The sequence below is a fragment of the Narcine bancroftii genome, chromosome 3, assembly GCF_036971445.1.
Source record: "Narcine bancroftii isolate sNarBan1 chromosome 3, sNarBan1.hap1, whole genome shotgun sequence".
NCBI classification, from domain to species: Eukaryota; Metazoa; Chordata; class Chondrichthyes; order Torpediniformes; family Narcinidae; genus Narcine; species Narcine bancroftii.
This window is the reverse complement of record NC_091471.1, coordinates 73,299,253-73,317,288: the sequence shown is the minus strand read 5'-3', so window position 1 is coordinate 73,317,288 and position 18,036 is coordinate 73,299,253. Positions and strand designations below refer to the sequence as shown.

At 43.5% G+C, this 18,036-nt stretch overlaps 1 protein-coding gene and 1 long non-coding RNA gene across 4 annotated transcripts in view; one reads left to right on the top strand and one right to left on the bottom strand.

Annotated features, from left to right (window-relative positions):
* Nucleotides 1–18,036, top strand: part of LOC138757255 (uncharacterized) — a 701,670-nt gene that overhangs the window by 7,234 nt on the left and 676,400 nt on the right. The window lies entirely within an intron of this gene.
* Nucleotides 1–18,036, bottom strand: part of atp8b5b (ATPase phospholipid transporting 8B5b) — a 210,306-nt gene that overhangs the window by 150,489 nt on the left and 41,781 nt on the right. For 2 of the 3 annotated variants that reach the window (XM_069924290.1, XM_069924291.1), the window contains exons 4-5: nt 16,937–17,050; nt 5,895–5,993 (exon numbers count right to left, since the gene is read on the bottom strand). In XM_069924290.1, coding sequence (XP_069780391.1) covers nt 5,895–5,993; nt 16,937–17,050 — 213 coding nt within the window. Of the gene's footprint in view, nt 1–5,894; nt 5,994–6,609; nt 6,687–16,936; nt 17,051–18,036 lie in introns of those variants that run through there. The other variant, XM_069924292.1, reaches the window with a different exon arrangement.

Below are 18,036 nucleotides of genomic sequence, written 5' to 3'. Positions count from 1 at the left end.
TTCAAATTTGAGGCTGCGTCTTCGAATATGGTCCAGTCTACCAATTCAAAGCAGTCCTTCAGGTGCTCCTCGCCTCTTTCAACCATTCTTTCACCGTCTTCACTAGCGGTGCTGTTGTTTTCAGTGTCTAATTGTATCCCTGGGCTAGAAGTTCAGTCAGGTGATCAGACTTGCAGTCATGGAATGGCTTGGTAGATGTTCTTCATAATGGTGTAGCAATGGTCAGGTATTTTGGTTCCTCTGATTTCACAGGTAATTTCTTCTCACTTCTGTCTAAAATGGAGGTCTCCTTATTGTGAAATAATATTCCCTCAGGTGTAAATCTGCCCCTGAAGGAAACATGTTCAGCATTCACCCTATCAATTCCCCTCAGATTTGTATATGTTTCAGTCAGCCTTCTCTCACTCTATTCTATTCCAATGAATGTAGACTTAAATGACTCAGCTTTTCTCAAAGGTCAAATCTTTCATCCCAACCTAATGAACTTTAATTGCCCTGACTATAATGCACGTATATCAATACATCAGTCTCTTTGGCTTGGCTTCGCGGACGAAGATTTATGGAGGGGGTAAAAAGTCCACGTCAGCTGCAGGCTCGTTTGTGGCTGACAAGTCCGATGCGGGACAGGCAGACACGGTTGCAGCGGTTGCAGGGGAAAATTGGTTGGTTGGGGTTGGGTGTTGGGTTTTTCCTCCTTTGCCTTTTGTCAGTGAGGTGGGCTCTGCGGTCTTCTTCAAAGGAGGTTGCTGCCCGCCAAACTGTGAGGCGCCAAGATGCACGGTTTGAGGCGTTATCAGCCCACTGGCGGTGGTCAATGTGGCAGGCACCAAGAGATTTCTTTAGGCAGTCCTTGTACCTTTTCTTTGGTGCACCTCTGTCATGGTGGCCAGTGGAGAGCTCGCCATATAACACGATCTTGGGAAGGCGATGGTCCTCCATTCTGGAGACGTGACCCATCCAGCGCAGCTGGATCTTCAGCAGCATGGACTCGATGCTGTCGACCTCTGCCATCTCGAGCACCTCAACGCTAGGGATGAAAGCGCTCCAATGGATGTTGAGGATGGAGCGGAGACAACGCTGTTGGAAGCGTTCTAGGAGCCGTAGGTGGTGCCGGTAGAGGACCCATGATTCGGAGCCGAACAGGAGTGTGGGTATGACAACGGCTCTGTATACGCTTATCTTTGTGAGGTTTTTCAGTTGGTTGTTTTTCCAGACTCTTTTGTGTAGTCTTCCAAAGGCGCTATTTGCCTTGGCGAGTCTGTTGTCTATCTCATTGTCGATCCTTGCATCTGATGAAATGGTGCAGCCGAGATAGGTAAACTGGTTGACCGTTTTGAGTTTTGTGTGCCCGATGGAGATGTGGGGGGGCTGGTAGTCATGGTGGGGAGCTGGCTGATGGAGGACCTCAGTTTTCTTCAGGCTGACTTCCAGGCCAATACATCAGTATGGATACTGAAACTGCATGAAGTGCTCCAGATGTGATCTCACCTTTCAAAGATTTTTCAAAACTTCCCTTCCGACCAAAATAAAGGCCAGCATTTCAATAGCCTTCTCAGATATGTGCTGTACCTCATGCTATGTTGGTGACATAGTTCATTGATTTTCAGTAGTCCGTTCATCCACTGGGAATTTGATGACAATTTAACAGTACTTGGATTCAATGCTCAGCTCCCTTTTAATGAGGTGCAGGCATCACATGAATGATTACATATTATTTTCAGATGGTAAGCATCTTCATGTAAATTCATCCCATGTGTCCCTTATTAAACTTAATTTAATTTAGACACAGCACAGTGGTACAACCTAGACCAGCGACAACAGAAATTCGCCAAGACAATGGTCTCTTCAAAACAATCATTTTTATTAATAACTATTAATAATATAACATTTCTTACTTAACCCTAAACTTAACCCCACTATGTGCAAATGAGCGTGTTTGTAAAATCCGAAACTATTATAGTTTAAGCACAATTCTGAAGAGATGATTCAAATTTATCGTTCAGTCTTGGATGTTTTGTGTTGAAACTCAGAGTCTTTAAACTGTTGTTCAAAGGTTCTCAAAACTCACTTATTCTTGTAGGGTTGCTTTCAAAGAGATATTTCTTCATATCAATGACATTTTTTTTACAATTCCCCTCTCTTGCATGGAGGTTAGGGAACTTGTGATTATCACGGTGATCTCACCAACCCAAGCAAGGTTTAAACAAACTGACCATTACAATGGCTGCAGTGGAAGTGGCCCTTTACTTCAAAGCCACTACTTCTGTGTTCCTTCCCTGACAAGGGAGAACATAACAGCAACTTTCTCACTGAAAGTTCCTGCATCCTTGATCTCAGAAGATTTGGTTCATAATATTAAAGATGCTTTTTGGAAAAACCTTTATCACGTGACATGATATCATAGCTGGGTCTTCCTGAAGTTTCTTCAGAAAAATGAGTCAACAAGCAAATGGTCTCTGGCCTGTCTCCTCAGGTCATGAAGCAAATTACTTTCAGTTTGCACTGGTTTTTCTCCAGCAAATATTCATTGTCTTCTGTGGAACAATCTCTCTAGTTTGTATGGCTTTTAACTGAATAACGATAAAGCTATGATGGCTCACCACATGCATGGGTCTTTTAGCCACAGAACCCCCTCACTGATTCACCACCATGATCACCATCTCGTGGATTGTGTCCTCAGCTTCTCCTTCTTAGACGGGGGGAGGGGGGTGTTCTCCCCATTTTCTGGTGCCCTGCTCCAATCTTCAGCTTCTCTGGAGTCTGTAACTCCTCGTGGCTGCTGCCGATCATAGGTGCCACCAACTTGGGTCCAGAACCCACGGAGTTTTAAATAAAACTACCATTGGCTCCTTTAACAGGCCGTTTAAAGCCTTTGCAGAGCTGATGGCAGTTGACTGGGTGGTTTGACCCCATGGGAGAGCTATAGCTCCACTCCCCATTCACCATGGGTCTGAACCAGTGGCAGTACTTCTGATACAGGGGCTCTGGCAGTGCCGCCATTTTGGCAGCATGTTTAAAAATCACGACATCACCTTCAAATTACTTGGAGATTGAATAAAACATATCAATTCATGGGAGATATTTGAATAAAACACATGTTTCAGCACTGAACTGCAAATGTTTTAGCAATTAACTAAATTATGATACAAATCAATTATGAATTTCTTCAAATTAACACAAACTTAAGATTACCATTTTTCATTTTTCCTTGGGAAATAAGTTGACAGATGCTCCGAGTAAAATAGCAGAGAAAGAATTTTAAATAAACAGATTGTGAATTCATTAATTTGCAATTTTGTAATTTCAGGAATTTTTTTTTAAAGCACAAAAGATTGAAATTCCAATGGGCTTCTCTGCAGAAAATGCAAAAAAAAATCCCTTTTATTGGAAAGGAGAAGGCTGAGGAGTGTTCTAAGTGGAGCCTCAAGAAATGGGGGAAATTTTTAAACAGTTTTTTTTTCCAGTATTTACTCAGGAAACTGGCATAGTGTGTAAGGAAGGAAGTGAAACATATGGAGATTAAGGAGGAGGAGGTGCTTCTGTCTTACAGCAAATAAAGGTAGATAAATCCCCTGGGTTGGATATGATGTTTCCCCGGACCTTGAGAAAATCTAGTGTAGAAATTTCAGGGCTCGTGGCAGATATATTCAAAATGTTCTTAGCCACGGATGAGGACTGGAGGGTAGCTCATGTTGTCCTGTTGTTTAAAAAAGGCTCCAAAAATAAACCAGGTAATTATAGGCTGGTGAGCCTATATACCCTAATATGGTAGGTCATATTTAACAAATCTTGTAGAGTTTTTTGAGGAATTTACCAAGAAGGTAGATGAAGGGAAGGCTGTGGATGTTGTCTACATGAACTTGACAAGGTCCCACATGGGTGGTTAGTTGGGTAGCGGGCTTGGCTGTGTGGAGGACACTAGGAGAGTGCAGAGTGATTTGGACAAGTTAAGCGAGTGGGCCAAGACGGGGCAGATGCAATATAATGTGAATAAATGCGAGGTTATCCACTTTGGAGGTAAGAACAGGAAAGAGGACTATTATCTAAATGGTATCTGTTTAGAAAAAGGGGAGATGTTGTGCATCAGTCATTGAAAGTGGGCGCGCAGGTTCAGCAGGCAGTGAGGAAGCCGAATGTTATGTTGGCATTCATAGCAAGAAGATTTGAGTACAGCAGTACAGAAATCCTCCTACAGATGTACAGGGCCTTGGTGAGACCACACCTGGAGTACTGCATGCAATTTTAGTTTTCTTATCTGAGGAAGGACATCCTCGCCATGGAGGGGGTGCAGAGAAGATTCACTAGACTGATACCAGGGATAGAAGGACTTGTATATGAAGAAAGGTTGGATAGACTAGGCTTGTATTCTCTGGAATTTAAAATATTGAGGGGGGATCTTAAAATTCTTAAGAGTTTAGACAGACTAGATGCAAGTAGATTGTTTCCAATGCTGGGAAAAACCAGAACCAGGGGTTACAGTTTTTTAGGACTGAGATGAGGAAAAATTTCTTTTCTCAGGGGGTGGTGGATCTGTGGAATTCTTTGCCACAGGAAGTAATTGCGGCAAATTTCTTGTCAATATTTAAGAATAGGTTAGATTTGGCCCTTGTGGCTAAGGGAATCAAGGGATATGGGGAGAAGGCAGGAACTGGGTACTGATCAGCCATGATCATATTGAATGGCGGTGTAGGCTTGAAGGGCCAAATGGCCTACTCCTGTACCTATTTTTCTATGTCTCTATGGTAGTGGATGGTGGCTTCTCAGATTGGAGGCCTGTGACTAGTGTGCCTCAGGGGTCTGTGTTGGGATCATTGTTGTTTGTTGTCTATATCAATGACCTGGATGATAATGTGGTAAATTGGATCAGCAGGTTTGTTGATGACACAAAGATAGGAGGTGATGTAAATAGCAAGGAACATGTTCAAAGGTTGTGGAGGAATCTGGACCAACTGGGGGAATGGGCCAAAAAGTGGCAGTGGGAGTTTAATAAAGACAAGTGTGAGGTGATGCATTTTGGAAGGGCAAAGCAAGGTAAGACATACACAGGGCACTGAGGAGTGTGGAGGAGCAAAGAGATCTGGGAATACAGATACATTGTTCCCTGAGGTGGACAGGATTGAAAAGAAAGCTTTTGGCATCTTAGCCTTTATAAATCAAAGCATTGAGTATAGGAGTTGGGATGTTATGTTGAAGTTGTTTAAGACATTGATGAGGCCAAATTTGGAATATTGTATTTAGTTCTGGTTGCCTAACTACAGGAAGGATATCAAAAAATTTGAAAGAATGCAGAGAAGATTTACTAGGATGTTGCCAGGTCTTCAGGAGTTGAGTTACAGGGAAAGATTAAAGAGGTTCGGACTTTATTTCTTGGAACGAAGAAGAATGAGGGCAGATTTGATAGAGGTTTACAAGATTATGAGAGGTATAGACAGAGTGGATGCAAGTAGGCTTTTTCCACTTAGATTGGAAGAGATAAATATGAGAGGTCATAGTTTTAAGATGAAAGGAGAAAGGTTGGGGGAAGATTAGGGGAAAGATTAGGGGAAAGTTCTTCACTCAGAGAGTGGTGGCAATGTGGAATAGTGGTGAATGCAGGCTCAATTCTGAGTTTTAGGATTAGATTGGATAGATACATGGATGGGAGAGGTCTGGAGGATTATGGAGTGGGAGAAGATCAGTGGGACTAGCAGAATAGTGGTCAGCTCAGACTAGAAGGGCTGAATGGCCTGTTTTCTGTGTTGTAGCATTCTACTGTTCTAAAAAGCAGAAATCTTAGAAGAGTAAGGTTTATTCAGCTGACTTACTTCAGTACAGCTAACAATAAAACCCATGCATTTACTTTTACAGGGATACTGAAACACTGAGCCTCTAACCATTTAATAAAATAAACTTACATAATCATCAATTGCATCTTTTACTGCTGTTATTGACAATACCAGCACCAGAGGTACAACAGTGGTATACCAGGACAGAGAAGAAACTTGTGGAATAAGCTGAAGGACACAAGAAAAACAATCATTTCAATATTTTCAAAATAATTAACAATCATATTTTGTAAATAATTATTAAAAGAGAGACTGCCCATACAGTAACTCCATATATATACAGTGAGTCATATGAAATAGCCAGCATTTCTCAAGCAAAAATGGGTAATTTAATTGTTGTGAAATGCATCAAGAAGTATAATTCCATTGTAATATTTCAAAAATGAACAAATTTAGTTTTGAAGTAACAATTCCCAATCCACGTTAACATCAAGAATTATAAAATAAACTTTAATTCAATGAGTTTTAAAGTATTGTATGAAAATGTAAGTGGGCTGTATGGATGGCTCAGAGCAATGCTATTACAGCACCAACGACCTGGGTTTAAATCCGGTGCTGTCTGTCAGGAGTTTGTATGTTCTCCCAGTGTCTGTGCAGGTTTTCTCCAGTGCTCCAATTTCCTCCCACCCTTAAAAACGTATGTGGTTGTAGGTTAATTGAGTGGCATGAGCTCATGGGCCAGAAGGGCCTGTTTCCATGTAATGAATGTATTAAGCTTAGTCACAGTGGTTAGCTCTATTATTTGAAAACCTTGAGGATAATTCAAAGTTCTGTGACAGCTCACCACAAGGCAGGCGAACCGGCCCCGCTTGTCAGCCATGCGGCGGGGCAGCCGGCCAAAATGGTGCCGTCGGGGGTTTCCCTTCCTTTCAGCTCGGGGCTCAGAAACCTGCACTTGGGGACCACGTGATGCCCGGGTGACGTCAGCGCCCTCCAGCGCGATTCTCAGCCAGGTCCGGGCTGGGAGTATAAGTGCAGCCCAGCAGCCTGCAATAAATTAGTCTGCTCACTGAGCTCAACCCGACTGGTTGCGAGTGTTATTGCAGGAGCAGTGTAGCCGCCGCTACAATTGGTGACCCCCAACTGGTTCAAACGTCTTTGAACCCATCATGAACGAGTCTGGGATCAACGCTATAGCCATGAAACTGCCTGAATTCTGGGTTCAGGAGCCGGAAACCTGGTTCGGCAACGCGGAGGCCCAGTTTCACCTCCGCCAGATTTCATCCGACATGACTAAATTCTACCCTGCCCTGGACGAGGCCACCGCCAGACACGTACTACACCTTGTTCAGCACCCACCTGCTGAGGACACGTACGAGACTATCAAGCGAGTGCTTACCAGGTCCCTTGGACTATCCAGACACCAGCATGCCGCTCGGGTGCTGCACCTTGATGCCCTGGGGGACAGGTCCCCGATGGAACTGATGGACGAGATGCTCGCGATCATGGGTGAGCACATCAATGGCCCACTTTTCGAGCGCATCTTCCTCGAACATATGCCTGGGGGCATCCACCTGCTGCTGGTTCAGGAGAGCTTCACTGACCCGAGGAAGGTTGCCCAGAAGGCCCAAGAGCTATGGCTCGCACAATTCTCGGAAGGCTCAGTAGTCCAGCAGATCACAAGACACAGGCACAGGCACGAACACGCCAAGCCTGCCCCTAGTGCTGCGGTAGAGCACCCGGCCCATGCATGGGCCCCCAAGAGCATAACCAAGGCCACAGCATCCGCTTCAGGCCTCTGCTTCTACCATCAGCGCTGGGGAGCCAAGGCTCGGAAGTGTCGTCAGCTTGCTCATTCCAGGGAAACAACCAGGCTGGCAGCTGTTAATGGCTGCGGCGGCTGGCCAAGGACAAAGCCTTCTCTACCTGCGGGACTCAGTCAGCGATTGGCGGTTCCTCGTTGACACTGGAGCCCAGATCAGCATCATACCGGCCATGGCCAATGAATCCAGGAACTGACCTCGTGGACCTCCCCTTCATGTGGCCAACACAATGGCAATCCAGACGTATGGAGACAAGACAGTCAACTTCCAGATCGGCCAACAGAATTTCGCGTGGAGGTTCACCTTCTCGTCCCTCCTGACTGCCATCTGGGTGCAGACTTTCTCCTCGCACATGGGCTTCTGGTGGACATTCGAGGTAGGTGCTTGGTGGATGCCTGTACCTTCCAGGCTGTTCGCCTCGATGCCTCACGCTTGGAGCAACCGCAGAGAGCCATGATCAGCATGCCCAGAGACGAGTTCAAGCGAATCCTGGATAAGTTCCTGGCACTCCTCAAGCCACAGTTCTCCGCTGCTTCACCGCGCCATGGGGTGTTCCACTACATCCCCACCCAGGGCCCGCCATTTCACGCCAAGGCACACCGGTTCCCACCTGACAAGCTCCAGGTAGCGAAGGAGGAGTTTTCGCACCTGTTGGAGCTGGGGATTATTCGGCGGTCCGACAACCCGTGGGCCTTGCCACATCACCTGGTCCCAAAAGTCTCCGGCGGCTGGTGTCCCTGCGGAGACTATCGACAGCTCAACGAGGCAACCATTCCTGACCATTACCCCATCCCTCACATCCAGGACTTTACGGCCAATCTTCTCCAAGGTTGACCTGGTGCGCGGATATCACCAGATCCTGGTGCATCCTGAGGACATACCCAAGACAGCTATCATCACCCCCTTTAGTCTGTTCAAATTCCTGTGCGTGCGGTTCGGGCTCAAGAACGCAGCTCAGACCTTCCAGTGCTTCATGGACTCTGTGGGCAGGGACTTGGATTTCGTATTATTTATTTGGATGACATCCTTGTCACCAACAACGACCGGGCACAACACAAGGCCCACATACGTGTCATTTTCTCCCGGCTGGCTGACTTCGTCCTTACCATCAACCCAGCCAAGTCCCAGTTTGGAAAAGAGTCCATGAAGTTCCTGAGCCATAACATCATGGCCGAAGGAGCCACGCCCACTGCTGTGAAGGTTGCCACCATCAGGGAGTTCCCACGCCCAAACAGCCTCAAGGGGCTGCAGGAGTTCGCAGGTATGATCAAGTTTTACAACTGCTTCATCCCAGGAGCTGCGCTCATCATGTAGCCGCTGTTTGCCCTCATGTATTTCTATGATCTTAACAGCACCACTCGCTGGCCCGAGACAATCCTGATGCCAGACGCCTCCACCGACTCCTGCTCCTGAGTCCTGTTGCATGTTTAGGTCGCCCGGATCGGCGTCCCGGCTCACCTCACCAGCGATCGGGGTGCCCATTTCACATCTGTGCTTTGGGCACAGCTCGCCAACATGTTGGGTATAAACCTACACCACATCTCGGCCTACCACCCACAGGCCAATGGACTGGTCGAACGTCTGCACCGCCATCTTAAGTCGGCGCTCATGGCCCACCTCACTGGTCCCGACTGGATGGACAAACTGCCTTGGGTGCTCCTGGGCATCCGCTCCACTCCCAAGGAAGATCTGCAGGCGTCATCAGCTGAGCTGGTCTACGGTGCACCACTGGCACTACCTAGTGAGTTCGTCAACGCACCTCACAATCTCCAGCGGTCGCCACATGAACTACTTCCTCACCTCAGGGCATGCTTGGACTCCTTCGAACCCCCACTGCCGCCCAGGCATGGCACCCGCCTGACTCACATTCCTGGCGAGCTGCTTTCCGCAGAGTTCGTTTTTGTTCGGCGGGGCCTGACTGTGGCACCTCTGCAGCAACTGTGCGAGGGGCCGTTCCGGCTTGACGTTCACACTGGACTTTGGTTGCAGGCATGAGTTGTTTACCATGGACAGGTTGAAGCCAGTGCACCTCGATCCCACCGAGCCGGTGGTCGTTGCCCAGCCCAAGAAGCGAGGGCACCCGGCAAAAAAGGACATTGGCACTAGTTCTGGGGGGGGGAGGGGGGAGCTGTGTTCCAGCTCGCCACAAGGCAGACGCACTGGCCCCGCTTGTAAGCCACATGGCGGGGAAGCCGGCCAAATTGGCGCCATCAGGTGTTTCCCTTCCTTCCAGCTCGGGGCTCAGAAACCCGCGCTTGGGGACCACGTGACATCTGAGTGACGTCAGTGCCCTCAGTGCGGTTCTCACCCAGGTCCGGGCTGGGAGTATAAGTGCAGCCCTGCAGCCTGCAATAAACTAGTCTGCTCACTGAGCTCAACCCGTCTGGTTGCGTGTGTTCTTGCTGGAGCAATGTAGCCGCCGCTACAGTTCATTGATAACAACATCCCATTTCCCTTCATGCCACAGTCCCACTATCTTTTAACATTCAAATTGCTCAATCTCCCCTCTTCAGTTGCCCCATTCATAATCATACATGTGTGGTCTTCTTCAGGCATGGACTTTTATTTGGATGATAGGAGGTTTAAGGAAGACTTATTGCTGCAACCGTGTCTGCCGGTCCCGCATCAGACTTGTCAGCCACAAACGAACCTGCAGCTATCGTGGACATTTACCCCTCCATAAATTTTCGTCCGCGAAGCCAAGCCAAAGAAAATTGAAATGTATTAAATCAGGAAGGGTCTAAGCAGTATAAAAAAAAGGAAAGACGTATTCAGAGTATCCAGGCAAGACATTTTTCCATTAATATTGGGATCAAAAACTAAGGAACATAGACATAATGTAAGTGTGAATATAGGCAGAAGGATTAGAAAGATAAAAATGATATTTTTCACCCAATGGATCTTACTGCAGGAAAGGAAGTTGGAGCCAGAAACCTTTATCACCTTTAAAATGTGCTTAGATGTGCATTTAAAGAGCTGTGATCTGCAGGGCCATAGAATGAGAAAGTAGAAAACACTTTCCAACTGTAGACACAATGGAATGAATGGCCTCTCTATATGTCAACCTGTCATGTTTTTCTATGATCTTAACAGTTGTGAGATTTTCAACCTTAATTAACTGAAATGAAATGATTTTTATTTACGGGTAAGAACCACTTGATGTCCACGATATGTTCTGTGAAATTGGACATTATGCAATGTGGACATTATGCAAGTACCATATTATATACTTTAAAAAGCTATATGGAATACTGTAGTGTATCTGAAAACTTTGTATTTGTAAGTAGAGATCAATGTGGAGGTCGACACAAGGCTGTGGGCAGAGAGCAGGGCAGTAGGATCAGTGTGAGGACTGATATAGGGCTGTGGGGAGAGTGCGGGGCAGTGGAATTAATGAGGAGATAGTATTAGCTATTTTAAAGAGAACAAAGGTGGATAAATCCCAGGTCCTGACAGGATATTCCCTAGGACCCTGAGGGAGGTGAGTGTAAAAATAGTGGGGGCTCTGACAGAAATATTTAGAATGTCACTGGCTCCTGTCTTTTGCTAATAAAATTGTAGAGCTCGTCGAAAGAACCAAAGACTTGTTGATCCAAACCAAGGCTTTTATTAGCAAAAGACAGGAGCTCTTCACAGGTGGCCGAACAGTCCGGAATGATCCGACCTGGCTAGGGACACAACCCTTTAAGGCCCAGACAATAGGTGTGGCTTAGCTCTCAGCCAATCGCTGTAAGCACAGTCTAGATACAGTAACTATATACACTATGTACATTGGTGATAGATCTGTACTATCACACTGGCTACACGGGAGGTGCCAGAGGATTGGAGGGTAGCTCATGTTGTTCTGCTGTTTAAAAAAGGCTCCAAAAGTAAACTTGATAATTATAGGCCTTTGAGTCTGATGTCAGTGGGGGGGGTAAATTAATGGAGAGTGCTCTTAGAGATAGTATATACATTTATTTAGAAAGACAGGGATTGATTAGGGGTAGTCAACATGATTTTATACATGGTAGATCAGGTTTAACAAACCTTATAGAATTTTTTAAGGAGGTTACAAAGAAGGTTAATGAAGAGAAGGCTGTGGATGTTGACTATATGGACTTTAGTAAGGCCTTTAACAAGGTTCTGCACAAAAGGTTAGGAAGGTTCAAGCATTAGGTATTAATGTTGAAGTCGTGAGATGGATTCAACAATGATTGGATGAGGGATGCCAGAGAGTAGTGTTAGAAAATTGTTTGTCAAATTGGAGGCTGGTGACTAGTGGAGTGTCTCAGGGATCAGTACTGGGTCCATTGTTGTTTGTCATATATATTAATGATCTAGATTATAGGGTGGTAAATTGGATTAGTAAGTATGCAGATGATACAAAGATTGGTTATAAAAGCCTGAAATGTGGAATATAGGACAGTTAGAGGAGTGGGCTGAAAGATGGCAGATGGAGTTTAATACTGATAAATGTGAGGTGCTACATTTTGTTAGGACTAATCAGCAAAGTTCATACATGTTAAATGGTTGACAACTGAGGAGTGCAGTAGGATAAGGGGATTTAGGAATTCTGGTACGTAATTCCCTGAAAGTTGAGTTACATGTAGGGTGGTGAAGAAAGCATTTGATATGTTGGCCTTCATAAATCAGAGAATTGAATACCAGAGTTAGGATATCATGTTGTAGCTGTTTAAAGCATAGGTGAGGCCAAATTTGGAATATTTTGTGCAGTTTTGGTCGCCGAATTATAAGAATCAACAGAAGAGAGAATGGAGAGGAGATTTACAAGAACGTTGCCTGGGTTTCAGGGTTTGAATTACAGGGAAAGGTTGAACAGGCTGAGACTTTATTCCTTGGAGCATAGAAGATTAAGGGGTGATTTGATTTGATTTTAATATTATGGGACGGATAGAGCCAAAGTGGATAGGCTTTTGCATTGAGAGTGGGGGAGATTCAAACAAAAGGACATGGATTGAGATTGAAGGGGGGATAATTTTGGGGGAAGCATGAGGGGAAATTTCTTCACTCAGAGGGTGGTGGAAGTGTGAAATGAGCTTCCGAGTGAAGTAATAGATATAGGTAGATTTTAATATTTAAGGAAAAGTTGGATAGTTATGTAGACGAGAGAGGTGTGAATCTTAAAACAAATTGACACACCTTGGTTGCTTGGCTTCTCAAATTGAAGGGGTGTGGGTCAATGGGACTAGGTTGGAGAAAGTGTTCGACATGGATTAGAAGGGCCGAACTGGCCTGTTTCTATGCTGTAATTGTTATATGGTATATACAGGGCTGTGGGGAGAGAGTTGGGTAATCAGATCAGTTTGGGTATACAGTATTCAATTTCCTATAGCTTGCGATCATTTTTTCTAAACTGCTGTGGACTTGCTCACAGCAACTGAATAATTATGAGACCATGAATGTATGAGCGGTTGGACATTGCCCGAACGAACATTTAGCAGTTCATACCTTGTACTTACAGAAAACAGGTTTTACTAATCTCATTTCCCCTGAGATAATGCTTTTTAGAAAGCCAAGATGTGAACTACATTTGTTGTCCTCAGTGAGATCAGTGACTTCCTACATTTCAGATACAGCGACATACAGTATATGTGCTTAATATTCTTTGCCTGCATAGTCCAAGGTTTATCAGAATCATGGCATATTCTGGAAACCAGAAAGGTGAGAGAGACTATATTATGCCATGTTGCTCCTTTTGATCCCTGTTATATTTCCGTTTGCTTCTCAGTGCTGCAACAAAGAGGTTACCAAAACATCAGACTGAGAGAGAGATTTCTTTAGTCCACTGTAGCAGACTGAGTGCACATACAGAGCAGACTTCCCCAAAGTGCACTGCACTGAATTTCTTATGAAGACCTCCATTAATTTCCTAATAGGAGCATAAGAGCTTTGAAGTAAATCATAAAATTCTGTAGATACCATGGTTGAAGTAAAAGCACAAAATGCTGGAGAAGCTCAGCAGGTCAAACAGTCTCCTTTATGTAGCAAAGATGAAGATACAGAACTGATGTTTTGTTGCATATTTGGATGGTAGGAGGATGATAGAAGAGCGCACATGTATGATTAGGAGGGGACAACTGAAGAGGGGAGATTAAGCAATTTGAATGTTAAAAAGCAGGGGGGGACTGTGGGAGAAGGCAAAGTGGGATGTGAACAAGATACATAATTGTCAGTTCTGTATCTTTGCCTTTGCTACATAAAGGAGACTGTTTGACCTGCTGGGCTTCTCCAGCATTTTGTGTATTTACTCCTATATTAACAGTTGTGAGATTTTCAACCTTAATTAACTGAAATGAAATGATTTTTATTTACTTAATGTCCAAGATATGTTCTGTGAAATTGGACATTATGCAATGTGGACATTATAGAACTTCTGCTGCCATCTAGTGCAATGAATATGCTTCCGAGAGATCATTCTTCACTACTTTATGAAGATCCTACTGGCAGCTTTAGACGACTCTTCCACTTAACATAACAATTACAGCACGGAAACAGGCCATTAGGCCCTTCTAGTCCGCACCAAACCAAACACCCCTTTCTTCATCCCCATCATTACAGTATTCATTCAATCAGTAGATACATTCTCCACACCTGAAAGATTGTTGCTTGCAATGTAGTATGTCACTTTAAATGTTAGCTTCAGACGTGGCACCTGTTGTATTGACTGCTGGCAACTGTGAGAACAGGCCATATCGAGGAAATGTTCTGTTGAAACCAACTGTTTCAATAAAGTTTCTTTTTAAAAAATCATTAAACTAATACTCTCGATCTTTACGATCTTTTCACAAACACCATTAGCGTGACACACAATGCTGATTTAATGCTTAAGAGACTGAATCTAAAAACAAATGACACATCTCAGTTGATTGGCATCTCGATTTTTAAAAATATTTTTAAAAAGAAAAGAAACAACCACGGTTACAGAAAATGAAATATAACAATATATCTAAACTTAAACATAGTTACAGAAATATAAACTAAAAAGGCACCTACTCAAAAAATACCCAAACCTAAAACTACACCCTTCCTCTACCCTAAACCCCCTACCCACCTGAAAAAAAGAGAAGAGAAGAAGAAGAGAACAGCAAACGCTATTCATTTACTATATGATAAGGAGACCCAGCGGCATTCAAAACCCTATCCTTAAATTTTCAAATTAAAATCATCCAAGCATGGGCTCCAATCCTTTCAAATACATAATATTTATCCCTTCAATTATGTTATCTTTTCCAATGGAATACACGATCTTAATTTCAGATGCCATCTTTGTAAATTAAGATCCATTTGATCTTTCCACAAAATAGCTATACATTTCCTCGCCACTGCTAAAGCTAATCTGAAAAAAGCCATTTGAAATTTATCTAATTTATAAAACAAACCCATTTCACTAATATCTCCAAGTTAAAAAAAAAATTTGGATCTAAAGAAAATTTTATTTTTTTAATATTTTGTAAAGTCATCTACCTTATACCAAAACCACCTAACTTTATCACAAGACCATACTGAGTGTAAAAATATACGTTTCTGATCATTATAACAAAAAACAGCTGTGACATTTCCCTGACAAGCAATGTAACTCTTTCCCCTTTCATCCCCCAACACCTTCCCCCGACCCCCATTCTGTCGTGTCTAAAACAACGGAAGCCCGGAACATTGAGGTGCCAGTTCTTCTCCTGCGGCCAAGTTTCACTAATGGCCACCATGTCATAATTCCACATGTCAATCCATGCTCTAAATTCATCCGCCTGTTGTACAATACTCCTTGCATTGAAATAAATGCATTTTAGAAAATTTCCACCATGTACAACCTATTGACTTCTAACAGTGTATGCAATTTTCACATCATATTTGACCTCCTCCACTCCTCTATCTGCTCTGGCACTCTGGTTTCCCTCTCCCTGCAAATCTGGTTTAAAATCCATCAGAGCAGCACCAACAAACCTTCCCACAAGAGTATTAGTCCCTCTCCAGTTCAGATACAAACTGGCCTGTCTGAACAGGTCCCACCTTCCCTGGAAGAGAGCTCAATTATCCAGAAACCTGAAGCTCTCCCTCCTGAACCATGTCTTTAGCCACGTGTTAAGCTGCATTATCCTCCTCTTTCTAACCTTATGGGCATGGGTAGCAATTCTGAGATCATAACCTTGGAAGTCCTGTCCTTCAACCTAGTGCCTAACTCCATGAACTCACCTTGCAGGACGTCCTCACCTTTCCTACCCATCTCATTGGTCCCTACATGTACCATGACATCTAGCTACTCATCCTGCCTCCTGAGAATGCCGTGAACTTGATCTAAGATATCTCGGATCCTGACACCATGGAGGCAACATAACAACCGGGATACTCGCTGTCCTCTACAGAACCCCTTATCTGTCCCCCTGAGTATGGAATCCCCTATCACTACATCTTGTCTCTTCTCCCCCCTTCTCTTCTTAGCCACAGGACCAGACTCTGTGCCAGAGACCAGACCACTGTGGTTTGTCCATGATATGTTTCCCCCCACTCTATCCAAAATGGTCTCGGTTACTGAGGGGACAGCCACAGTGGTGTCATGCACTGCCTGCCTGTTCCCTTTCCCTCTCCTGACTGTCACCCATCTATCCTCCTCCTGCCTCCTAGGTGTGATAACATCTTGGTAAGTCCTGCCTATCACCCCTTTGCCTCCTGAATGGTCGGGACTTCATTGAACTCCAACTCTATTTCCTTAACTCGGCCTGGCAGGATATGCATCTGGATGCACTTCTCACAGGTGAAGTTGTCAGGGACACTGCTGGCTTCCCTGATGACCCACATTCTTCAAGAGGAACATTCCCCTGCCTTGGGTGCCATTCTGACTGTTTATGGTGAGAGGAAAAATATTGCCTGTGCCTACCTGCTGAATTGTTTTTGTTCCTTGAATAAGGTGGACCTTTCTTACTTCAACTTCTACTATCCCTCACTTGTTCTCACTGGTCTGTTGAACCAATACCTTACCATTTAGATTCAGCTCACTCAGACAATGATCATTCCCTCGATGACCGCTCCATTACTCCATTACTTTTATTATGATACTCGGCCTCTTCCTCCAATTAGGTAATTTAGAAGTACTTTTATTTGGGTAGGTATATATATAAAATAGATATATAGATAGATATTGGATGGCACAACATCCGCAGGGACCACAGGGCCGCAGGGCCTATACTGTGCTGCAATGTTCTATATTCTATTTTACTTAACTAGCAAAAAGAATGTTCAGAAAAGCTTAATTGGAGCATGAATTTGCCAAAATCAATGTTAAACTGAAAATAAAGAAACTAAAGGGTGATCAAAATAAGGTAATATAAACAGATAAAAATAAACACTCACCTGCAAAATAAGTAAAAATAAAAAATAAGCGTTGGCAATTCGCTGAAACTGTTCGAACAAGTTGATTGGCAGGAATGTAAAAATATTATATTTTGAAGTTTTAATTATATTGTTCTGAAAAGAAAATCAATAATTAGTAAGAATGTGAAATCAAGTAATACAAATATAAAATTACTTTCACATCAAAACCAGGAATCATTGCCTAAAATGTCAATTAAAGGGGATATGTCACAGAAATCAAATAATGTTATAATAAAGTAATTATAATTTCCATTTTTGAGGGCAGCACAGTTAGCGCAGCACTGTTACAGCACCAGGGATTGGGACCAGGGTTTAAATCCCACACTATCTGTAAGGTGTTGGCACGTTCCCTGTGTTTGCATGGGTTTTCTCCGGGGCTCCAGTTTCCTTCCTCCGTTCAGAATGTACCAGGAGTTTTAGGTTAATTGGGTGTAATTGGGTGGTAGGTACAGGCCCGTGGGCTGAAATGGTCTGTTACCGTGCTGTATGTCTAAATTTTAAAAAATAAAAGTAACCAATAACCATGAAATGAGAAAAGAGAGATTTTATTGTATTTATCTCAAAAATCCTTAACGCCTGATGATAAATCATGCAGAAGGAATCCTCTTTAGATTAACACCAGAAAACACTAATTTTGTGATAAACAACATTGGCAGTAATTATTCATTAATTTTTGTGTATTTTCTTACTATAAATATAAATTACACTCTTTTTCCCAATTCACATTCACATTCTCTATATAATTATTGGATTTATCTTTTGATTTCTGCATAAAAATTATAATCTTATAAAGTCTAATTTCTGAATTTTTACTAGGTGCATAGTAAAATCTAATGCAGGATATTTTGCTCCAATTAACTGTCCATGCTTTTCAACAGACAATGTAACAAAGAACATTAATTAAGGTAGAATGGTGAATTTAATGTATAAGTATTTCAGTAAAACATTTGATGAGGTTCCCCATGCAAGGCTTAATCAGAAAGTAAGAAGGCATTAACCTTGGTATAGAGTTCAAGAGTCATGAGGTAATGTTACAGCTATTGAAGACCTTGGTTAGATCCCACTTGGAATATTGTGTT